Source organism: Schistocerca nitens, chromosome 2 (genome assembly GCF_023898315.1).
Source record: "Schistocerca nitens isolate TAMUIC-IGC-003100 chromosome 2, iqSchNite1.1, whole genome shotgun sequence".
Classification (NCBI taxonomy): Eukaryota; Metazoa; Arthropoda; class Insecta; order Orthoptera; family Acrididae; genus Schistocerca; species Schistocerca nitens.
Genome location: NC_064615.1, coordinates 1,084,022 through 1,105,233, shown reverse-complemented (window position 1 = coordinate 1,105,233; position 21,212 = coordinate 1,084,022). Strand labels below are relative to the sequence as shown.

The 21,212-nt window shown below is 45.6% G+C and overlaps 1 protein-coding gene across 1 annotated transcript in view; it reads left to right on the top strand.

Annotated features, from left to right (window-relative positions):
- LOC126237537 (cytochrome P450 9e2-like) overlaps positions 1 to 21,212 on the top strand; it is a 68,999-nt gene that overhangs the window by 30,421 nt on the left and 17,366 nt on the right. The window contains exon 5 of the mRNA XM_049947723.1: positions 19,017 to 19,238. Within this exon, the coding sequence (XP_049803680.1) occupies positions 19,017 to 19,238 (222 nt within the window). The remainder of the gene's footprint in view (positions 1 to 19,016; positions 19,239 to 21,212) is intronic.

Sequence of the window (21,212 nt, the reverse complement as noted above, 5' to 3'; positions counted from 1 at the left end):
AGGATTACTTAGATAAAACAGAGTAGGGGTTTGATAAAAAGAATGTTATACAAATAAATAATAATAACGATTACACAACATCCAATATTGCACAAAACACCTTCACATTATGTTTTTTTTTCCTTTTCTAGAAAAACTTACCCCGAAGCTATGCAAAGCACAATACTAGCACCTCTTCCTATTTCTGAGCTCAACATCTCACTCATTATAGACGAATGCTCACTCAGTTCTTCAGGATAGCAAATGGGAAGTTGCGGTACCGAAAATGGCCCAGAGATCACCAGTGTGTGTGCGTGTTTGGTGTGTAGTGAGTGAATTGTTATGAAACGATGTGTGTATAGCGCATGCAGTGACTGATAGTGAGCTATGAGTGAACGGTGTGGCATTACATTATTTAATAAGTTATTTGTAAAAAAAGTATTGTATACCATGAGTAAATCTAATGATTGTCTCTAACTAGAAATCTGTAAATGTATGTACACTCCTGGAAATGGAAAAAAGAACACATTGACACCGGTGTGTCAGACCCACCATACTTGCTCCGGACACTGCGAGAGGGCTGTACAAGCAATGATCACACGCACGGCACAGCGGACACACCAGGAACCGCGGTGTTGGCCGTCGAATGGCGCTAGCTGCGCAGCATTTGTGCACCGCCGCCGTCAGTGTCAGCCAGTTTGCCGTGACATACGGAGCTCCATCGCAGTCTTTAACACTGGTAGCATGCCGCGACAGCGTGGACGTGAACCGTATGTGCAGTTGACGGACTTTGAGCGAGGGCGTATAGTGGGCATGCGGGAGGCCGGGTGGACGTACCGCCGAATTGCTCAACACGTGGGGCGTGAGGTCTCCACAGTACATCGATGTTGTCGCCAGTGGTCGGCGGAAGGTGCACGTGCCCGTCGACCTGGGACCGGACCGCAGCGACGCACGGATGCACGCCAAGACCGTAGGATCCTACGCAGTGCCGTAGGGGACCGCACCGCCACTTCCCAGCAAATTAGGGACACTTTTGCTCCTGGGGTATCGGCGAGGACCATTCGCAACCGTCTCCATGAAGCTGGGCTACGGTCCCGCACACCGTTAGGCCGTCTTCCGCTCACGCCCCAACATCGTGCAGCCCGCCTCCAGTGGTGTCGCGACAGGCGTGAATGGAGGGACGAATGGAGACGTTGTCGCGAATAGTAGAAGATACAATTAGAATCATGTAGGCTGTAGGCTGGAAAATTATTGCTACAGATCAAGCGAGGCGGACGTGACCAGACTATCTCATGTGTAATGTGTAATGTGTACTCGACTAACAAGAGCGGAGTATGCAGCATCACGAGGCTCAAACACAGTTAGCGGCAACCCGTGGACACAGCAAACAGTGGAGAATGGCTAGTTCATCACGTAGGCATCACATGCTGCCGCGTGACTAGCCTACGCAAGGCTTAAAGTTCGGGGTGCTAGAACCTTCTAGAACCTTCTAGAACAAGTGGTGCCGGGTGCACTAACCCCTATAAAAGCGGATAGCTGCTAGAGCGAAGGACAGTGATGTAGAGAGGTGCCTAGGACGCCGGTCCACGTTAGTCGGCGTCGGGATGCTGCAAGAGTTTCAGGAGAATATTGAGCACAGCAACAAGCAGGGACTTAGGCTGAATCGACACAGCTGACACTTAGTCTGGTGCGCTCGCCTCTGCTGTAATAGGACTTAGGGTTGGGACGTTAGGGATGGCAACTGTATAGCCAGATAGACGATCATTAGAGACTGTATGTAGAATCGTATTTGAATCACAAGTGCCAGGGGTACTTCCAGTATAATAGTTCTATACTTCGAGTATACATGAAAGCTTCCCTAAGATCCTATCCGAGTTCCGTACTCTAGCTCACCTTGCAGCCTTCTCTACAACGGAGCAGTGAGGAGTTGGCGGCCCACACCACCGAGACCTCATGCCAAGTAAGTTCTCTGACGCGCACCAACGCAGTCCTTCCACTCCCTCTCAGGACACGTCAGTCGGACACGACAGAGGTTTAGACGTATTTTCTGGTGCCAGGTGTGGGGTATAGGTGAGGTATCTACGGGTGAAGAAGCGATAGTATAGAGTACTGGAATAGGCAGAGGGGCGTTAAGTAGCACCAGCGTCGCAGAACGAGAGGGTCGACACATCGCGCCGTCGCAGAACGAGAGGGTCGACACATCGCGCCGTCGCAGAACGAGAGGGTCGACACATCGCGCCGTCGCAGAACGAGGGGATCGACACATCGCGCCGTCGCAGAACGAGAGGGTCGGCATCGCGCAGCTGCGGAGCCAGAGGGTCGTCGCAGTGCACCGTCGCGGGTCCAGGGGGTCGCCGCGGCACGTCTAAGCGGAAGGTGCTGATTCACGCCAACGCAGCACCAGCGTCGCCTCGCGCCGCCGCCGGGGTGGAGAGGCGCCGGTCCGCGCCGTCCCAGCAGCTGCACCGTCTCGCACCGCGCTCATCTCGAGCGGGTCTACTCGCCGCCACCGCGACGCGCCACATTCAGCGCCAGCCAGCAGGAGCCAAGGTTAGTGGAGATGTCAACCTCCAATGAAGTAGACTCGGGCGAAGGCCCGCAGACACTCCCCAGTGGAAGCAGGCTATATTTAAGTTATAGTGAGGCTACCAAGTTGGTACCCCATAAATTTGATGGGGACAGAGAAAGATTGTCCGAATTTATTGATAATTGCGATAATGCTTACAAGTTAGTGAACCCTAGTTATAAGCAAGTGTTTCTGAAGTTCATTATTGGTCAGATAACGGGCTCAGCCCGCAGTAAACTATTGGTTAGAGATCATACAGAGACTTGGTCTGCCGTGAGGTCTATATTGTTGGAAAATTATGAGAGCAAGCGCACAATTGACTACTATGCTTGTACTATGTTTAATAGTAGGCAGGGAAACGGTGAAAGTGTGGCTCAATGGGGCTCTCGCGTTGATTCTATGCAGTTCCACTTTCGAGAGGCAATGAAGAGGGTCATGGATGAGGACGAGATTGCAGGATGCAATGCGCTGATAGGGAAGCTAGGACGAGCCGTGTTCATACAGGGATTATACGACGAGAGAATAAAAACAGTAATACGGGCACAAGGCGAACGAATAACCCTGTCAGAGGCTATTGACTTATCCGCAACGGAGGAATGTGCGATAACGTCCGAGCGAGATAAACGCCGCGTGGCGACTGCAAGCAGGACAGGAAGGAAAAATAGTATGAAATGCTTTAATTGCGGAAAAGAAGGGCATGTAGCGCGTGAATGTAGACTAAAGTATACCGTCCGAAAGACAGACCTGGTAAAGGGCGGCTCCCATGGCACAGACCGAAAGCGATTACCAGTCAAGGAAATTGACGTGCGGGAATTTAGGGGAAATGGGGGACGAGCTCAGTGTCCTCCACCCGTACGGTGTACAGCATGTAACCTAACGGGACACACACCCCCGTGTACCAAAGCCAAACCAGTGACATGCTTCACGTGTCACCGACACGGACACTATGCTCGCGATTGCCACGAAAGTAAATGGGTTAACATCCGTGGGAAGAATATCCAGGGAAACGAGAAGAGGGCGTAATGCCGCAGTTCCATTACGCTGCGTCAGGAATAATAAGAGCTGCCGAATGCACGGGCAAAAATGACTATATATGCGTAAGGAGCAAAGATGTAAAAGGAACTGAGACGAGATTACTAATAGATAGTGGGGCCCACATTAACCTCATTAAATCCAGGGTGTTGAGGGATGGTGTAAAGAAGGAAACCGAAAGGGCAGTGACAATAAAGAGTATCGTCAATGAAGAGGTCAGGACGGAGGGTCCTGTATTAATCGAATTAAGTAGCGGTATAGGAAGGAAATGGGTTACTCAGTTTCAGGTTGTAAATGAATGTCTTGATCTGCCGTTTGATGGGTTACTTGGACGGGAGTTCCTGGACGCACATAAAGTCGTGCTGGATTATGGGCGACGGAGAATGTATGTGCAAGACGAATGGGTAGAATTACGAGAAGCGTGCGAAGAGGTCACTGCAAATCGATTAGTTGCGCAAAGTGGTAAGATTGGGACGGAGGTAAGAGCCAGTTACGCAGATGTAGCGCGAGGAGATAAGGCGCCGGTCGAGGTTACGACGCGCGCGCGCGCAGTCGCTGGGAAACAAATAAGAGACAGCGGTCCAAGTTATACAGATAGTAAGGGTGGCGGTTACTCCAAATACCCGACGAGGCGAGACAGCCGAGTGCCGGTTGCGCCAACTTGTAAGAATTGTGCGCCGCCAGATGACAGTGAAGTCATTCGAAACGAAGAGCTGCCAGAACGAGCAAAGAAGCCCTGTAATATCACGACGAGTAAGCGTGACAAGTCGCTAGCCCCGGAGGATCTGGAAGAAGTCAGGATAGGACCCCGGGAAGAGAGGTTTATAAGAGTCCGCGTGACGCGAAAAATAGGTAGGGAGGCAGTAATTCCCAAACAAGAGATTAGACCAGGGGTCTATATACCAGAAGCCATAGTGGCTGTCCAAGATGGGACATGTATAACGAGCGTAATGAATACCCGAACCCAAGAAGTGCGGTTTAGGGTGCCGGAAGTACTAGCAGAAGAGGTCCCACCGCCCAGTAGCTACAAAGTTAGACGTGCACCCCAGAACAGGAGGATCGAGAGAAAAACGCGGCAGAAGTTGTTAACGGAAAATATGCGTATAGACCACTTAAATCGGGAGGAGCACAACGCCATACGGGAATTGTGCTTGGCGTATAACGACGTGTTTCACTTACCAGGGGACGTGCTCACCTACACTACCGTAGTGAAGCACCAGATCCCACTAACACCGGAAGCTGAAGGAACTGTTATAAATCAAAGACCGTATCGCATCCCACAAGCTCAGCAGGATGCACTGCAAACGGAAATTCAGGGCATGTTGAGAGACGGCATAATCTCGCCGAGTACCAGTCCATTTAATTTCCCCTTGTTATTGTTGCCAAAGAAACGTGATGCTAGTGGTAAACCCAAATGGAGAGTAGTTGTTGATTATAGGAAACTAAATGATGTCTCGATAAATATGGTTTACCCGTTACCTAGAATTGACGAAATTCTAGATAGTCTAGGAAAGGCAAAATATTTTTCAACGTTAGATCTCGCGAAGGGATACTACCAAGTATTAATAGATGAGAAGGATCGGGAAAAGACGGCATTTAGTACGCCGACGGGACATTACGAATATAATAGAATGGCCATGGGCTTAAAAACGGCCCCATCTACATTTCAACGGTTAATGAACACCGTGCTGACGGGCGTGCAAGGGAATAAAGTGTTCATTTATCTAGATGACATCGTCACCGTAGGTGCATCGCTTGAGGAGCATAACGCACGCCTTGAAGAAGTATTTGAACATTTAAGAGAAGCGAACCTGAAGTTGCAGGTCGACAAATGCGAATTCTTGCGGACAGAAGTTACGTTCTTAGGACACGTTTTAACGGCAGAGGGTTTGAAACCCGATCCCACGAAAGTAACGGCAATAGAAAATTACCCGCCGCCAAAGACAACTACGGAATTGAAATGTTACCTGGGAATGGTCGGATATTACCGACGGTTTCTGAGCAATTTTAGTAAAATTGCCAAGCCTCTACATGAACTACTGAAAAAGGGAGTTCCGTACGAATGGGGCGAAGTGCAACAGGAGGCCTTTCAGACCTTGAAAGAGAAGTTAACCAAACCTCCAATACTACAGTACCCGGATTTCACTAAGGAATTTTTGGTAACCACAGACGCCAGCAAATACGCGATAGGAGCGTATCTGAGTCAAGGTCCTATAGGAAAAGATTTACCGGTTGCGTATATATCGCGCACTCTCAATAAAGCAGAGATAAACTATAGTACTATAGAGCGAGAGTTAACTGCTATAGTGTGGGCTGTTAAATATTTTCGTCCTTATCTGTTTGGGAGGAAATTCAAAATACTCACGGACCACAAGCCCCTGATGTGGTTAGGCAGTATCACAGATCCATCGTCTCGATTAATGAAACTTCGGCTAAAATTGGAGGAATATGATTACCAAATCCTGTACAAGGAAGGGAAACAAAACCGCGTAGCTGATGCATTATCACGGATTCGGAGTGTACAAGACAGCGATAAGGAAGTACCGCAGGATAGCGGGAGGCAAGGAGAAATAAAGGCGGACGCCGCGCAGCGGGACGAGAACCGAGAAGTAGATAACGAAGCAGCGACAGAAGCAGTAGCGACAGCTGAGATAACAGACCCCGAGGAAACAGCTGACGCGACCGAGATAAGTGAAGACGGAGCCGCACCGCCGATAAACGAAGAAGACGTTCTAAGCGCAGAGGACAAATTGGAAATCCTAAAACAGATGCACATATCTCCCATAGGAGGCCATCAGGGAATGGGAAGAACATATGCGCGAATAAAGCAGTACTGTACCTGGCCGGGTATGAAAGCCGATATAGAAAAGTTCATAAGAATGTGTGAAAGTTGTCAAAAGAATAAGATAACCCAAGCAAAAACGAAGCAACCGATGGAACTAACTCCGACTCCCGAATTCATATTTGAGCGATGTGACATCGATATAGTAGGTCCCTTACCAGTTACCCGAGTTGGCCACAAGTATATTTTGACCTTTCAAGACTCTCTTACGAAGTTTGTAGTAGCTGAACCGATACCTCGACAGGACGCGGATACAGTCGCTCGAAAGTTAGTAGAAAACATTATTTTGAAGTTTGGCGTTCCGACCGCCCTATTAAGTGACATGGGGAGTAATTTTATTGGTGATACGATGAGACGAGTCTGCAAATTACTGAGAATAGAGAAGATACAAACAACGGCGTATCATCCGCAGTCAAACGGAGCATTAGAACGTACGCACCGCACGCTAACAGAGATGTTACGACATTACGTGAACCGGGACCAGACGGATTGGGACGAATGGGTATCGTTCGCATGTTTTGTGTACAACACAACACCACACAGTACCACGGGATACACTCCATTCCAGTTATTCTTCGGCAGGAAGTGTAATCTGCCAGGGTGGTTACAGAAGAAGCCAGCCAACGTGATCTACAATTATGATGATTACGTGACGGAAATCCGACAGCGACTGCAGTTAGTACACCAAGAGGCCCGTAAGGCAACACAGGAAAGCAAAATCAGGAATAAGAGCGATTACGATAAAACGCAGAACCCGAGAGAATTTAAAAAAGACGATCGCGTATTACTGTATGATGAAAGCGTGCGTCGGGGACGCTCAAGGAAGTTAGACAGCCAGTGGCGAGGACCGTTTACTGTAGTAGATGTACAGAGACCGAACGTGATAATTAGACTGAAAGGAAATAAATGTATAAAAGTGCACGCGAATAGGCTGAAGGAATTTTACTAAGCAGGCAAGAATATCTTTTAGTTGTTCATGGTAGAGGAAGTGAACAGATTGCAGGCGATAGCAAAACATGAGAGTGACACGTGCGTTCCTATTACAGATGCCACTGACGAGGGCTCTGTGGATGACAGCGATATTCGGAAGTATATGGCAGATCGGACTCGCAGGACGCGAGGCAAACCCACAAGATGTAAGAGTGCAAAAATTCCAGTCTGCACCAGGAATGTATTACGACAACCAGGGCAGTGTGAAACTATACAGCACAACGTGGAGAGTGGTGACCTATTTCAACCTCAAGCAATTGCATGACAAATTTGAAGAGACGCAGGTGGGGGCCAATAGAGCGATAGCACATTGTATAAGTACGATGAATCAAGCGAAGTTAGATGTCGGAGAATGTGAAAATGTACAACAAACTGTAAAATGGCCGGTGGGAGAGATTTCTAAATCAAAAGCCTTGATTGACCAGTTGGCTAGACATGAACGGCCCAGAACCAAAAGGGGGATATTGAACTTTATTGGGGTAACAAGCAAGGTATTGTTTGGTACACTAGATGAGGATGATGCGGAATTCTTTAAAGCTAAGATAGATGTTTTAGAGGAACAGCAAATGGAATTATTGCGATTGTCCAAGGAACAAGTAACCATTGTGAGGGCGTCACTGACGGGGGTGAACCAAACAATTAATGCAGTCACCAGGAATACTCAAATAATTGCGGATGGGATAAGGAAATTGAGTAAACATGTCGAGGATTACGAAAATAGTACCAACAGGAAGATACAACACACCCTGATTGTTTTGACTATTACAGAACAACTAATGCAAATCTCTAATATGTTCAATGAGCTCGAAAGGGAATATGATCTATTGATCTCTGCCATAGTTAATGCGCAGAAAGGGCTATTGGAACCACACTTGATTAACCCTGTACAAGTAGTCACGTATCTCGAACTCATAAAGGAGGAATTAAAAGACAAGAAGTTTCCCGCTGAACTCAAGAAGGACCAAGGGTATCTGTTACTTCGTATAATAGATATAGATGTAGTTCTTGCCGGCAATACCTTAAGTTATGTACTAAATATACCTTTAGTAGATAGTAGTATATACACTTTATATAGAATATGGCCATTACCCGCGGAATATGATACAGCTAAGAAGTTATTTGCGTATATCGAGCCTGAACGAAACTTTCTACTTATTGACGATGCGAAACGACAGTACGCACTACTGTCTCGTGACCAAATGCAGTGTAAAACGGTTACGGCGAGAAATCAAATTTGTAAACAACGGTTCATTCTGATGTCGACCTATGATCACGAGCGATGTGAAGCTCGAATGCTACAGCCTATAAGGGAAATTCCGAAAGATTGCAATCAAAAGTATGTCATACTGAACGAAAGCATCTGGACACAGATACAGGACAATGAGTGGCTGTATGTCGCTCCCAAAGATGAAGGACTGACAATATTATGTAACGGATCACCCCCAAATGACCTTATTGTAAGGGGTACCGGAAAGTTAACCTTTACGAGCCAGTGTAAAGGATACGGTGCGCAGGTCATGTTACAAGCTGACCATATAATTAGTACTAATGTAAGTAAGATGATATAGTACCTATGCTAAACTTAAATATAGATTGTTGTATCATAGACGAAACAAAGCAAGAGGTCACACGCATACCTATAGATTTACCCTTAGAACATATTGTTAGACATTTAGATGACCTCAAGGTAGCCAGTCACAAAGTGGATGAACTGCAGAGTGAAATAGAATATCAGCAGCGAACCACCTTTAGCGGATGGTCTAAGAGCGTATATTCCGTATGGGGGTATACGGGTTCTGTAGTGTTAGTTGTCTTAATTATATCATGTTGTTTATGCATCTATTGTAAGTTTTGCCGTATGTGTGGCAAAAGATTGTGTGAAATCGGAGGGCATTGTTGTGCTAAAGTGTGTGTGACAAATACAGTGGTAGCGGATGGCCGCTGGGAACGAAGTGTTCGGTACACCCCTGCCCGCCAAACCGAGCAAGGTGAAGCGGCAGCAGAAGGGGGAGAGTATGAATCAAGTTGTACACGTCGCACTCCTCTCTCCGATAGGGTACAATGGAGAGAACAGAGTCAAACGCCACAACTCTCAGAGCCCCGTGCCAGAGCAATGGAGCTGTTAACCTCCAAGACAGACAGGAGATAACACAATTGTATGTTTATTGATAATCTTACCCTCCTGATGTATCCTAAATTGATGACAAATCAGATCTTTTGTATGTGTATAAAACTCAAATGTGTACTTATGTATGTATCTATTCTGTATGCTCTTGGAAAAAAATTTTTCAGCATTTTTTTTGAATATGTGACATGAATTTTGTTTGTTCTATGCACATTATGGACGGCACTCAACTGTATCTTATAACTTCTTGTGGTTTTTTTATGTCTGTGCCATGTATTCTTATGTTTATAATGTCAAGTCTTGATGACAATAAAGACTGGTAAGTTTTACTGGCACCGCGAGTAGAAAACGAAAATTTTGTAATCTCGAGGGACCGAGCTTACAAAATTTTCCCCTGGGGAAGGGGAGGTGTCGCGAATAGTAGAAGATACAATTAGAATCATGTAGGCTGTAGGCTGGAAAATTATTGCTACAGATCAAGCGAGGCGGACGTGACCAGACTATCTCATGTGTAATGTGTAATGTGTACTCGACTAACAAGAGCGGAGTATGCAGCATCACGAGGCTCAAACACAGTTAGCGGCAACCCGTGGACACAGCAAACAGTGGAGAATGGCTAGTTCATCACGTAGGCATCACATGCTGCCGCGTGACTAGCCTACGCAAGGCTTAAAGTTCGGGGTGCTAGAACCCTCTAGAACCTTCTAGAACAAGTGGTGCCGGGTGCACTAACCCCTATAAAAGCGGATAGCCGCTAGAGCGAAGGACAGTGATGTAGAGAGGTGCCTAGGACGCCGGTCCACGTTAGTCGGCGTCGGGATGCTGCAAGAGTTTCAGGAGAATATTGAGCACAGCAACAAGCAGGGACTTAGGCTGAATCGACACAGCTGACACTTAGTCTGGTGCGCTCGCCTCTGCTGTAATAGGACTTAGGGTTGGGACGTTAGGGATGGCAACTGTATAGCCAGATAGACGATCATTAGAGACTGTATGTAGAATCGTATTTGAATCACAAGTGCCAGGGGTACTTCCAGTATAATAGTTCTATACTTCGAGTATACATGAAAGCTTCCCTAAGATCCTATCCGAGTTCCGTACTCTAGCTCACCTTGCAGCCTTCTCTACAACGGAGCAGTGAGGAGTTGGCGGCCCACACCACCGAGACCTCATGCCAAGTAAGTTCTCTGACGCGCACCAACGCAGTCCTTCCACTCCCTCTCAGGACACGTCAGTGGGACTCGACAACGTGTCGTCTTCAGCGATGAGAGTCGCTTCTGCCTTGGTGCCAATGATGGTCGTATGCGTGTTTGGCGCCGTGCAGGTGAGCGCCACAATCAGGACTGCATACGACCGAGGCACACAGGGCCAACACCCGGCATCATGGTGTGGGGAGCGATCTCCTACACTGGCCGTACACCACTGGTGATCGTCGAGGGTACACTGAATGGTGCACGGTACATCCAAACCGTCATCGAACCCATCGTTCTACCATTCCTAGACCGGCAAGGGAACTTGCTGTTCCAACAGGACAATGCACGTCCGCATGTATCCCGTGCCACCCAACGTGCTCTAGAAGGTGTAAGTCAACTACCCTGGCCAGCAAGATCTCCGGATCTGTCCCCCATTGAGCATGTTTGGGACTGGATGAAGCGTCGTCTCACGCGGTCTGCACGTCCAGCACGAACGCTGGTCCAACTGAGGCGCCAGGTGGAAATGGCATGGCAAGCCGTTCCACAGGACTACATCCAGCATCTCTACGATCGTCTCCATGGGAGAACAGCAGCCTGCATTGCTGCGAAAGGTGGATATACACTGTACTAGTGCCGACATTGTGCATGCTCTGTTGCCTGTGTCTATGTGCCTGTGGTTCTGTCAGTGTGATCATGTGATGTATCTGACCCCAGGAATGTGTCAATAAAGTTTCCCCTTCCTGGGACAATGAATTCACGGTGTTCTTATTTCAATTTCCAGGAATGTATATACGAATTAGCTTACTCTAAATTGGTCTAAACTCGTTAATACTTTGACATGTCCTATTGGCTTGTGAAAAGAGATGTACGGATGGATGAAGCTACTAATACTGCTGCTATATGAAAGCCACATGTTGCTAGGTCAGGCGAATAAGGCGGGTCGGCTAACACTGGGATGCTGTAGCCCACTAGAGACCTGTACGAGCCAGTGCGCATCTGGATGCAGAACCTGTGAGTTGCTCTTCAACAGTATGGGTCTTTTTCTTTCTTATTTGCTTATGGAGTTGAGCAAGAACCTCAAGATAGTTATATTGATTAATACTTTGACCTTCAGGAACCAAGTGATGATACACAACTCCATGATTGAATCTTGGTTTGCTAATTCGAGCTTTTTTGCTCTCGGTGAAGCTGGATGGTCCCAGTACATGAATTGGCGCTTAGTTTCTGCATCACAAGTGATACACCAACATTCGTCACTTGTTATTGAACTTTCCAAAAAATTAAAATCATTTTAAGTGGTGTTCAAAGTACGAAACACAGTGCCCGTGTTGTTAAGAAGAACGATGCTATGCTCCTTCGGACACGCATTCATGTTCGAAGGAGAGTTGCGTCGTTCTCCTTAACAACACGGGCACTCTAGTGTTGTATGTATCCGCCGATACCAGGCAGCTACTTTCAGTCAAAAATGTACTGCACTGCATGGAAATTACACTACTGGCCATTAAAATTGCTACACCACGGAGATGACGTGCTACAGACACGAAATTTAACCGACAGGAAGAAGATGCTCTAATATGCAAATGATTAGCTTTTCAGAGCATTCACACAAGGTTGGCGCCGGTGGCGACACCTACAACGTGCTGACATGAGGAAAGTTTCCAACCGATTTCTCATACACAAACAGCAGTTGACCGGCGTTGCCTGGTGAAACGTTGTTGTGATGCCCCGTGTAAGGAGGAGAAATGCGTACCATCACGTTTCCGACTTTGATAAAGGTCGGATTGTAGCCTATCGCGATTGCGGTTTATCGTATCGCGACATTGCTGCTCCCGTTGGTCGAGATCCAATGACTGTTAGCAGAATATGGAATCGGTGTGTTCAGGAGGGTAATACGGAACGCCGTGCTGGATCGCAACGGCCTCGTATCACCAGCAGTCGAGATGACAGGCATCTTATCCGCATGGCTGTAACGGATCGTGCAGCCACGTCTCGATCCCTGAGTCAGCTGATGTGGACGTTTTCAAGACAACAACCATCTGTACTAACAGTTCCATGACATTTGCAGCAGCATGAACTATAAGCTCGGAGACCATGGCTGCGGTTACCCTTCACGCTGCATCACAAACAGGAGCGCCTTCGATGGTGTACTGAACGACGAACCTGGGTGCACGAATGGCAAAACTTCATTTTTTCGGATGAATACAGGTTCTGTTTACAGCACCATGATGGTTGTATCCGTGTTTGGCGACATCGCGATGAACGCACATTGGAAGCGTGTATTCGTCATCGCCATACTGGCGTAACAGCCGGCGTGATGGTATGGGGTACCATTGGTTACACGTCTCGGTCACCTGTTGTTCGCATTGACGGCACTTTGAACAGTGGACGTTACATTTCAGATGTATTACGACCCGTGGCTCTACCCTTCATTCGATCCCTGCGAAACCCTACATTTCAGCATGATAATGCACGACCGCATGTTGAAGGTCCTGTACGGGCCTTTCTGGATGCAGAAAATGTTCGACTGCTGCTCTGGCCGGCACATTCTCCAGATCTCTCACCAATTGAAAACGTCTGGTCAATGGTGGCCGAGCAACTGACTCGTCACAATACGCCAGTCATTATTCTTGATGAACTGTGGTATCGAGTTGAAGCTGCATGGGCAGCTGTACCTGTACACGCCATCCAAGCTCTTTGACGCAATGTCCAGACGTATCAAGGCCGTTATTACGGCCAGAAGTGGTTCTTCTGGGTACTGGTTTCTCAGGATCTATGCACCCAAAATGCGTGAAAATGTAATCACATGTCAGTTCTAGTATAATATATTTCTCCAATGAATACCCGTTTATCATCTGCATTTCTTCTTGCTGTAGCAATTTTAATGGCCAGTAGTGTACATAACGTTTGAAGGTGTACAGGATGTGACGCAGGATCGAGGAAGTGTGGAAGTTTGCGTACAAAGCAGATAACACGACCGCTCGCGTAAAGTGGGGAATCCGGGTTTGAGTCCCGATACGGAACAAATTTTCACTATCGTCATTGCCTCATACATGCGAGGGCTGTTCGTTCGGGCAACTGTGAGTACATTTCAGGTATTCAGTACAGTGTCAGTACAATATTTTCACGGGCTTCTGTCTGTTCGATTGTGAGAATTTTCCACAACAGTTCGCATTCACTTTTTTCACGTTAAACTGGCTATGTACAATTTGCTAACGCATTCTTTGTCTATTCTCACAGTTTCACCCATCGATCGAATACTCAGTCGTCGGTCGAATCGAATCAGATTACCAACTTTGTAGATATTTTCATCAGTTTCTGATGTTGAACGTCGTCCCGGGCGTGAGTCGTCCTCAATGTCTCCTCGGCCGTCTTGGAAAGTCTTGAACCACTCAGAGACCCGCGTACGTTATAAACATTTGTTCGACCAAATTTTCGAGATTCTTATGAAACTTAACGACAATTTGTTGCTGTATCATTACACTTGCCGTTTTTTCTACAAAAAATAACAACTTTTAAACATATGAAGGCAACGGCAACACTGATTGCTCTGCAGACATCAGAGATACCACATTAGACTGAGAAGGCTTTACGCTTCACAGCTGTTGGTCGTTTATGTTTGGTGCACGCGTACTTGCTCTGTCACAGCATCTGTTTCGTTGTTTTATAGCCACACTTCGTATTCACCTCGCCCACACACCTTTTCTTGCACTTCCGAGCCAATGATCGTAAACAAGCAGCACTAACGAAGTTACTGCACTCAGATAGGACCTTCTTCAGCTGCACGTCTCTTCCTTCTTCAGCAGAAAACCACAGCCCACACTAGCTGTCTTCGACATCCTGTCACAATTAACAAATCCTTCAATATGTCACATGCTTAAAACAAACAGTTACTCAGAAAATGTGTAGCCTATGACTTACATCTACAGGTCTGTTCCACAGACCACTTGACGATGCTAACCGGATAGTATTTCTGGCACTGCTGTCGTTTTCCATTTCTGTGTTGCATCCGTGATAAACTTCCGTATCAGTTCTAATCTGTCTGCTTTTTTCGACCTCCTCATTTCGCAGACGCCTGTCTTATAGCGACCCCCACAGGAGCTTATCGAACATTTCCGTAACGCTGTCGCGGTGACTAAAGGACCCCGTGACGAAAGGCGCTGCTCTTCATCGCATCTTCCCTCTCTCTTCTGTTAATCCTTAATCCAACCTAGCAAGTGTCCCAACCTGATGAACAGTACTCAAGAGCCAGTCTTAGACGTCTTCTGTGAGTCATTTCTCTTGTGGAACAATTACGTTTATTTGAGATTCTGTCATTTGATTACAGACTGGCGTTTGCTTTTCCTAGAGTTTTTTGGTGTGCTCATTCCACTTTACGTTGCTTCGGATGGTTATTCCCAAATACTTTACTATAGTGGATCTATCCAGTGTTTTTTCAGTAGTATTGTAATCCGAATAGTAGTGAATCTCCTCACCTAGTTGTGCACAGTACGTTAAATTTATTTACGGTCAACTGTCAGTCTCTACTGCACTCCTGAAGTTGCCTTTACGCCCGTCGATTCCGTCTTGTGAAGAACAACGTATTGAGTTCTACCTGCTATAAGGTGACAAATATTGTTCGATTATCGATATGGTCGTATTTTGTTCACTAATCGATAGTCCTGAACAGTGTCGAATGCCTTCCGGAAGTCAAGGAACACAGCGTCAATCTGAAGACGTTTGTACGCAGAGCTCTGAATTTCATGGAAGTGCAGAGCGAGCTGCGTTTCGCAAGATCTCTCTTTATGGAATCCATGTCGATTTTTATAGTTGAGGCCTTCGATCCCTAGAAAGGTTACAATGCGTGAGCATATAATATATTCCACAACTACACATCAGTGATATAAACCTATAAGTATGAGCAATCTCAGCGAGGATCGGTCTCGAAAAAGAAAATGACTTCACTTTTACCAATCGCGATCTTGGATAAACTACTGTTGGAAGAGCGTAATCTCTCTAGGATCTCACAAATATCTGTTCACATCCAGATATCTTCCACTTTGGAGCGGTTTTAGTTGTAAGCCAATTACTTATGTAATCTCCAGTGCCACACGGCAGGTACAAATGTGTACAGCTTGCAGTTTTCAGCAACTATGCGAAAATTTTTACGTCATAATAGAGAGATAATGAAGGTTGTGTATATCAGTATATGTCGTTCATCTTTGAAATGCAGAGAATCAAAGATTTTTTTATGTACCTTGGAAATCCACTCTAAGGCAAAAAAATGCTCATCACGAAGGAATTATCCGAATGAGACGAATATCGGTAGATAGGATGCACATGTACAGACAAAGAAATAATTACCAGTTCAGAAAAATTTGTTGATTTATTTAGGAGAAAGAGATTTAAAATTCATCAAGTCAATAACGCATTGGTCCACCTGTGGCCCTTATTCAAGCAGTTATTAGGCTTTGCATTGATTGATTGATGTTGGATGTCCTCCCGAGAGATAGCGTGTCAAATTCTGTCCAATAAGCGAGTTAGATCGTCAATATCGCAAGCTGGCGGGAGGGCGCTGCCCTTAATGCTCCAAGAGTCCCCAATTGGGAAGAGATTTGCCAATCTTGCTGCCCGAAGTAGGGCACGAAGACTAACAGCACAAACTCTTGCCGTGTGCGAATGGGTGTTGTCTTCCTGAAATGTAAGTCCAGGATGGCTTGGCATGAGGGGCAACAGAACGGAGCGTAAAGTATCATCTACGTACTGCTGTGCCGCAACTCCGCCGCGGGTGACGACAAGTGGAGCTCTGCTGCGAAAACAAGTGCCGTCCCAGACCACCACTACCTGCTTTCGGTCCATCTGGAGGGCGACAGTCACGTCGCTCTGCCGCTGATGTCTGATGTCTGATGTCTGATGGCTGCTCATTGGGGGCTCAGTTCGGACAGGGACTCACCACTGAAGGCGATTCTCCGCCAGTCAATGATGTGTAGACACCACTCTAAATGGGGCATACTGGTGTACAGAGGTCAATGGTAGCCGGCGCAAGGGGCGCCGAGGCCTCAACCCCCTCCTGTGAGCCGCCCTTCCATTAGCAGTCCTTGCCGTCACTCAAGCACCAGTTGCACGTCGGATCGATGACAGTGATGAATCCGGGGCTGTGAGTACTTCTTTGACGTTCCTCTGTCCTCTCGTTCTGTCTTTTCTCTAGCTCGGCCGGTTCCTTCTTGACGTTATGTTCGGCCACAGTGCACTCATTCCAGCCAGTGTCCAGCCAGTGTCCAGCCAGTGGCATAGCTCTCACTCAAATGTCGAGCGATCCGCTGATAACGCGAACCGGCTTCTTTGAGACCAGTTACAAGTCGTCATCTCTCAGACGCTGACATGTACGTATACTGCTAACGCGCCAGTCTCCGAGACACAGTTACTGCCCAACTCATTACGCGGAATGAAATTCGCAAACACTTTATATTCTGGTATCTCATGTCCCAGGCAGCTGGCCGGTGGAATTCTTCAGCTGCATCACGCTTTCAGCAATCGGCGACCGAAGTTCACAATTTTGCATTTACCTGTGTGAATATCGATTTGGGACCAATTCATGCAACTCCTTCGTGATGCGCAACTTTTTATTTCGTAGAGTGTTTTTGCTGTTCAAAGTAAACGGGCCAGTTGTGGCGTTAAGCGTTTGCAATGTAGGAATAAGCGTTTGCTATAGAACTGAATACCACTTCGTCACATATTTAATGTATTTTTGCCAGAGTGCCTAAGTTTGAGAGTATTTACGAGATTGGTACGGAAGCTAAGGGGGCATCGACATTTTGAGGGGCCGGCATTTATTTCCGAATGCTTTAAGGGGATCCGGAAAGGCTCAAAATCATGAAAAGTTCAATTTTTACTTTTTTGCGTTTTCTGAATCTGCAGACTATTACCTTTTAATAGATATATAATTTATTCAATTCCGAAGACTACAACTATTTTTAAATTTTTTTTGACATGTGTTCTACATGGGCTTGACCCACTGTGGCGCTGTTAACCTGCTGTCAAATGGTGTTATTATTAACGTCCGTCTTCATCAGGTACATATTAGTGATGTGAGATAAAGTATGTATTGTGGCTAACCTGTGATGGTTCAATATATATCGCTGGTGTGATTGTCGATTGTTTCATGTTTATTTACTCTGTCGTTATCTCGAAAATATTCGTAATTAATTCTGTTTCTTGAGTCTCTGTTTTGTTGAAGTATAATAATGAGTAAAAGTAAAGTTATTAGAAATCCTCTGAAGGCTTTTAAGAAAAGGAGAAATGTTGGAAAGCCAAAGGTATGTGTTATTACTGTAAACAATAAAGACGATGAAAATCCCCAACATAGCTTGTGTCCCAAAGAAGAAGACAGTTGGTGTAAATATAACAAAGGATTGCTAACTGCTGAAGTGTACACTCATAAGCATAGTCTGCCTCATGCAATAATGGAGGTGATAAAACCTATTTTCAGAGACTTAGCAGCACCTGAACTGTTGAAAAAGTGTATTCACGGAAAAACTCAAAACCCCAATGAAAGTGTAAATAGTGTTATATGGTTGAGAATCCCCAAGACTGTATTTGTTGGAATAGAAACACTTCACTTTGGTGTGTATGATGCTGTTGCGACTTTCAATGATGGCAACATTGTAAGGTGCAAGGTATTTAGAAATATGGGAATGAAGATAGGTTCTAACATGGTACGAGCGATGCTTGCTTTAGACAAGGAACGCCTTCGGGCTGCAGACAGGGCTGTAAAGAGCCTAGAAATACACGCAAGAGTAAACAGGAGGAGGAACAAGAGGAAGCTGGAGGAGGAGTTTGCAGAGGATGAAGATAATCCATCCTATGGACCTGGAATGCACTAAAAAGTTAATCCAATCTTTGTCGCTCGATTCCCAAAACTTTTATTTTCTCATACCAATTACATGTTTTCTAAGGATCTTCCAAACATATTTGTTTCAAACTTTCAGTAAATGTTACACAGTACCGTCTGCATAATTTAACACAGCCTTTTTCCAAAAAACTGTATATTTTTGAATATATAAATAAAAAATTGCAAAAAATGTTGTCAATTTTCATTACAATTGAAAAAAAAATCATCTTTAATAACTGAACTAAAATTTTGTAAAATCCCTGTGTTTAGTTGTAGCCCATATTCCAATAAATAATCTGTAAAAAGTTCAACTTCCTACCTCAAATACTTTGTGAGGAAAGATGTAATTTATAAGCGTTATTTTAACATTGCAAGTATAGGGCGTTCCGGAGCCCCTTAATATGAAACGTTCTTCCCTGACGCAGGTCTCAGCGATGAGGACGTGGCGGCACAGGCGATACTCTTCTTCTTCGCCGGATTCGAGTCAGTGGCCACTCTGCTGACGTTCTGCAGCTACCTGCTGGCCACGCACGAGGACGTGCAGAAGCGGCTGCAGAAGGAGGTGGACGAGGTCATGCAGAAGAGCGGAGGGCAGCCAAGCTACGAGCAGGTCATGGGCTGCCAGTACCTCGACATGGTCATCTCTGGTGCGTGCTCTCAAGTTCTTGGATAAATGAAAGTTTTTGCCAGAAATTCTCTGCTTAACACTTTTCAGAAAACAAAGAATTTCGCCTCCGTCGATACTATCTAATTGTTATTACTGCCCTTGGTAATCACTAGCGTCCCACTGTTGCGCAAAAGCCTCTCCGAATTCCTACCATTGGTCTATCCTGTCCTCCATAGGTGTTCAGCCCATCTGTCTTCCCCCCCTTCTTTTCCCTTCTATAGGAGTCCATGCTGTCGTTATTCTGCTCCATTTGTCATCCTGTTTGATTGACCTCTCCACTTCCTTTTAACTGTCTGGTTCAGGTCAAGGAGTCTTTCATACCGCTTTTATTTTGCATGACTTTATTTTACGAATCTACCTTTTATTTTTACACTCGGCCTACTGATTGCTGTCCCCATGCGTGTCACTCTGATTTTGTTTTCTATTTGTGTGTAATCCCGAGGTCTTTTATACAAAACCACAATCGCCAGTGCCTTCTCTAAAGCCAGGCTCCAAAACTGATATGAATAACTTTGGTAAATCTACATCCTGTGTTTGATTCCTCTTTACTTGTTAATTCCCTTCCCGATACTCTGTTCGTCATAAGAACAAACGTGATGTAAACATTACGCCATGTATTCTAATGCACTTGCTTGAATCTCATTGGATTTCGTTTCACTTGAAGCGGAAGCCAAGCTGTGACCAGTACAGTCCAGTAGGATCCTAAGGATTCGTTTTGTGCTGTGTTACACGCACATAGGCCGAGCGATAATGCGGGACAATCAGCTTTACCGTCGCATTAAACTTGGACACCACTCGCCAGCCAGAGGTCCAAATAACCTGCCATGATATGAGCAGTTGCATTTCAGACGTAAAAATAGAAGAGCAGACAAGCAGTGTAGTTTCTAATGTCATTTAACTTTTAAAGAGAATGAAATTATATTCCCAGAAACTCCAGCACTACAGCGCGCTTCTTAGGTTACCAGACGGAAAGCATAAAATGCACTCGTTCTCACCTGACATAGTATCCTAATTACAAACAAGGGTGATGAAAATTTCCAGCTTAAACATAGGGCAATTTTTCTGAGAGAGCTGTGTTTAATGCAAAAGCATACTGCAGGGATTTCACCGTACTGTCGAATACTGAAGCCATTGAAGTTTTAATTACAGTCAGTCGTCTGACAATCTCTTATCTCCTTCCTTATCCGAATCCGAGCATTACATTTCAGTTCTGGAAGTGTCACCTGCTACGTTGATAACTAGCCACGAAGCCAACCAGGCGCCGCATTTCCTCTGCTTCTTTTATAAAGAGCCGTTGTATAACCAGCCAGCGTTCGGCATTGACACGTGAAAAAGCTGCCGTGCGTCAGTCAGTTCCGGTACATCTGGCAGTTTAACAGTCTTGTTACTTCTCGGGCCAGATCCCGCAACTTAGCTTCAGATGAGTTCCATTGGGTTCATAATGTAATGGTACAGTAGAAAATTTAAGAAATGCAGCATCTGAATGACGTGCACTATGATGTGAAAATGATTGTTTCTCATGTGTCTACGAGTACGATAGTTATCTACCTCTGTGGCATAAAACGATGGAAAAAATCCAAATAAAGAGGATTTGGTTTTTCATTTTTGCCTTAAAAACTGTTACGTTTTCTTAACTTAAGCAACTGTTATGAACAGTCTTTCATAAAACATCTATAATTAAGAATTTGTATTTGAAATGAAAACAGGAATTTCGCGTGCAGTATGTAATTGGGAACAAGAAGATGTGCTTTATTCATAAAAAATGGTAATGAGTTTTATAAGTACGAGATGTAGGTGTTTCAAATTGAACGAGGAAAAAATGATACTGGAGATATTTGAAGCAACGAACCATTACCTGGTTACCATTCTACTACGCTACTGACTGCTTTTTCTACGTACGATGTGTGTTTGTGTGTCAACTGTATTACATACAGTCGCTGGGAAATTTTGAACG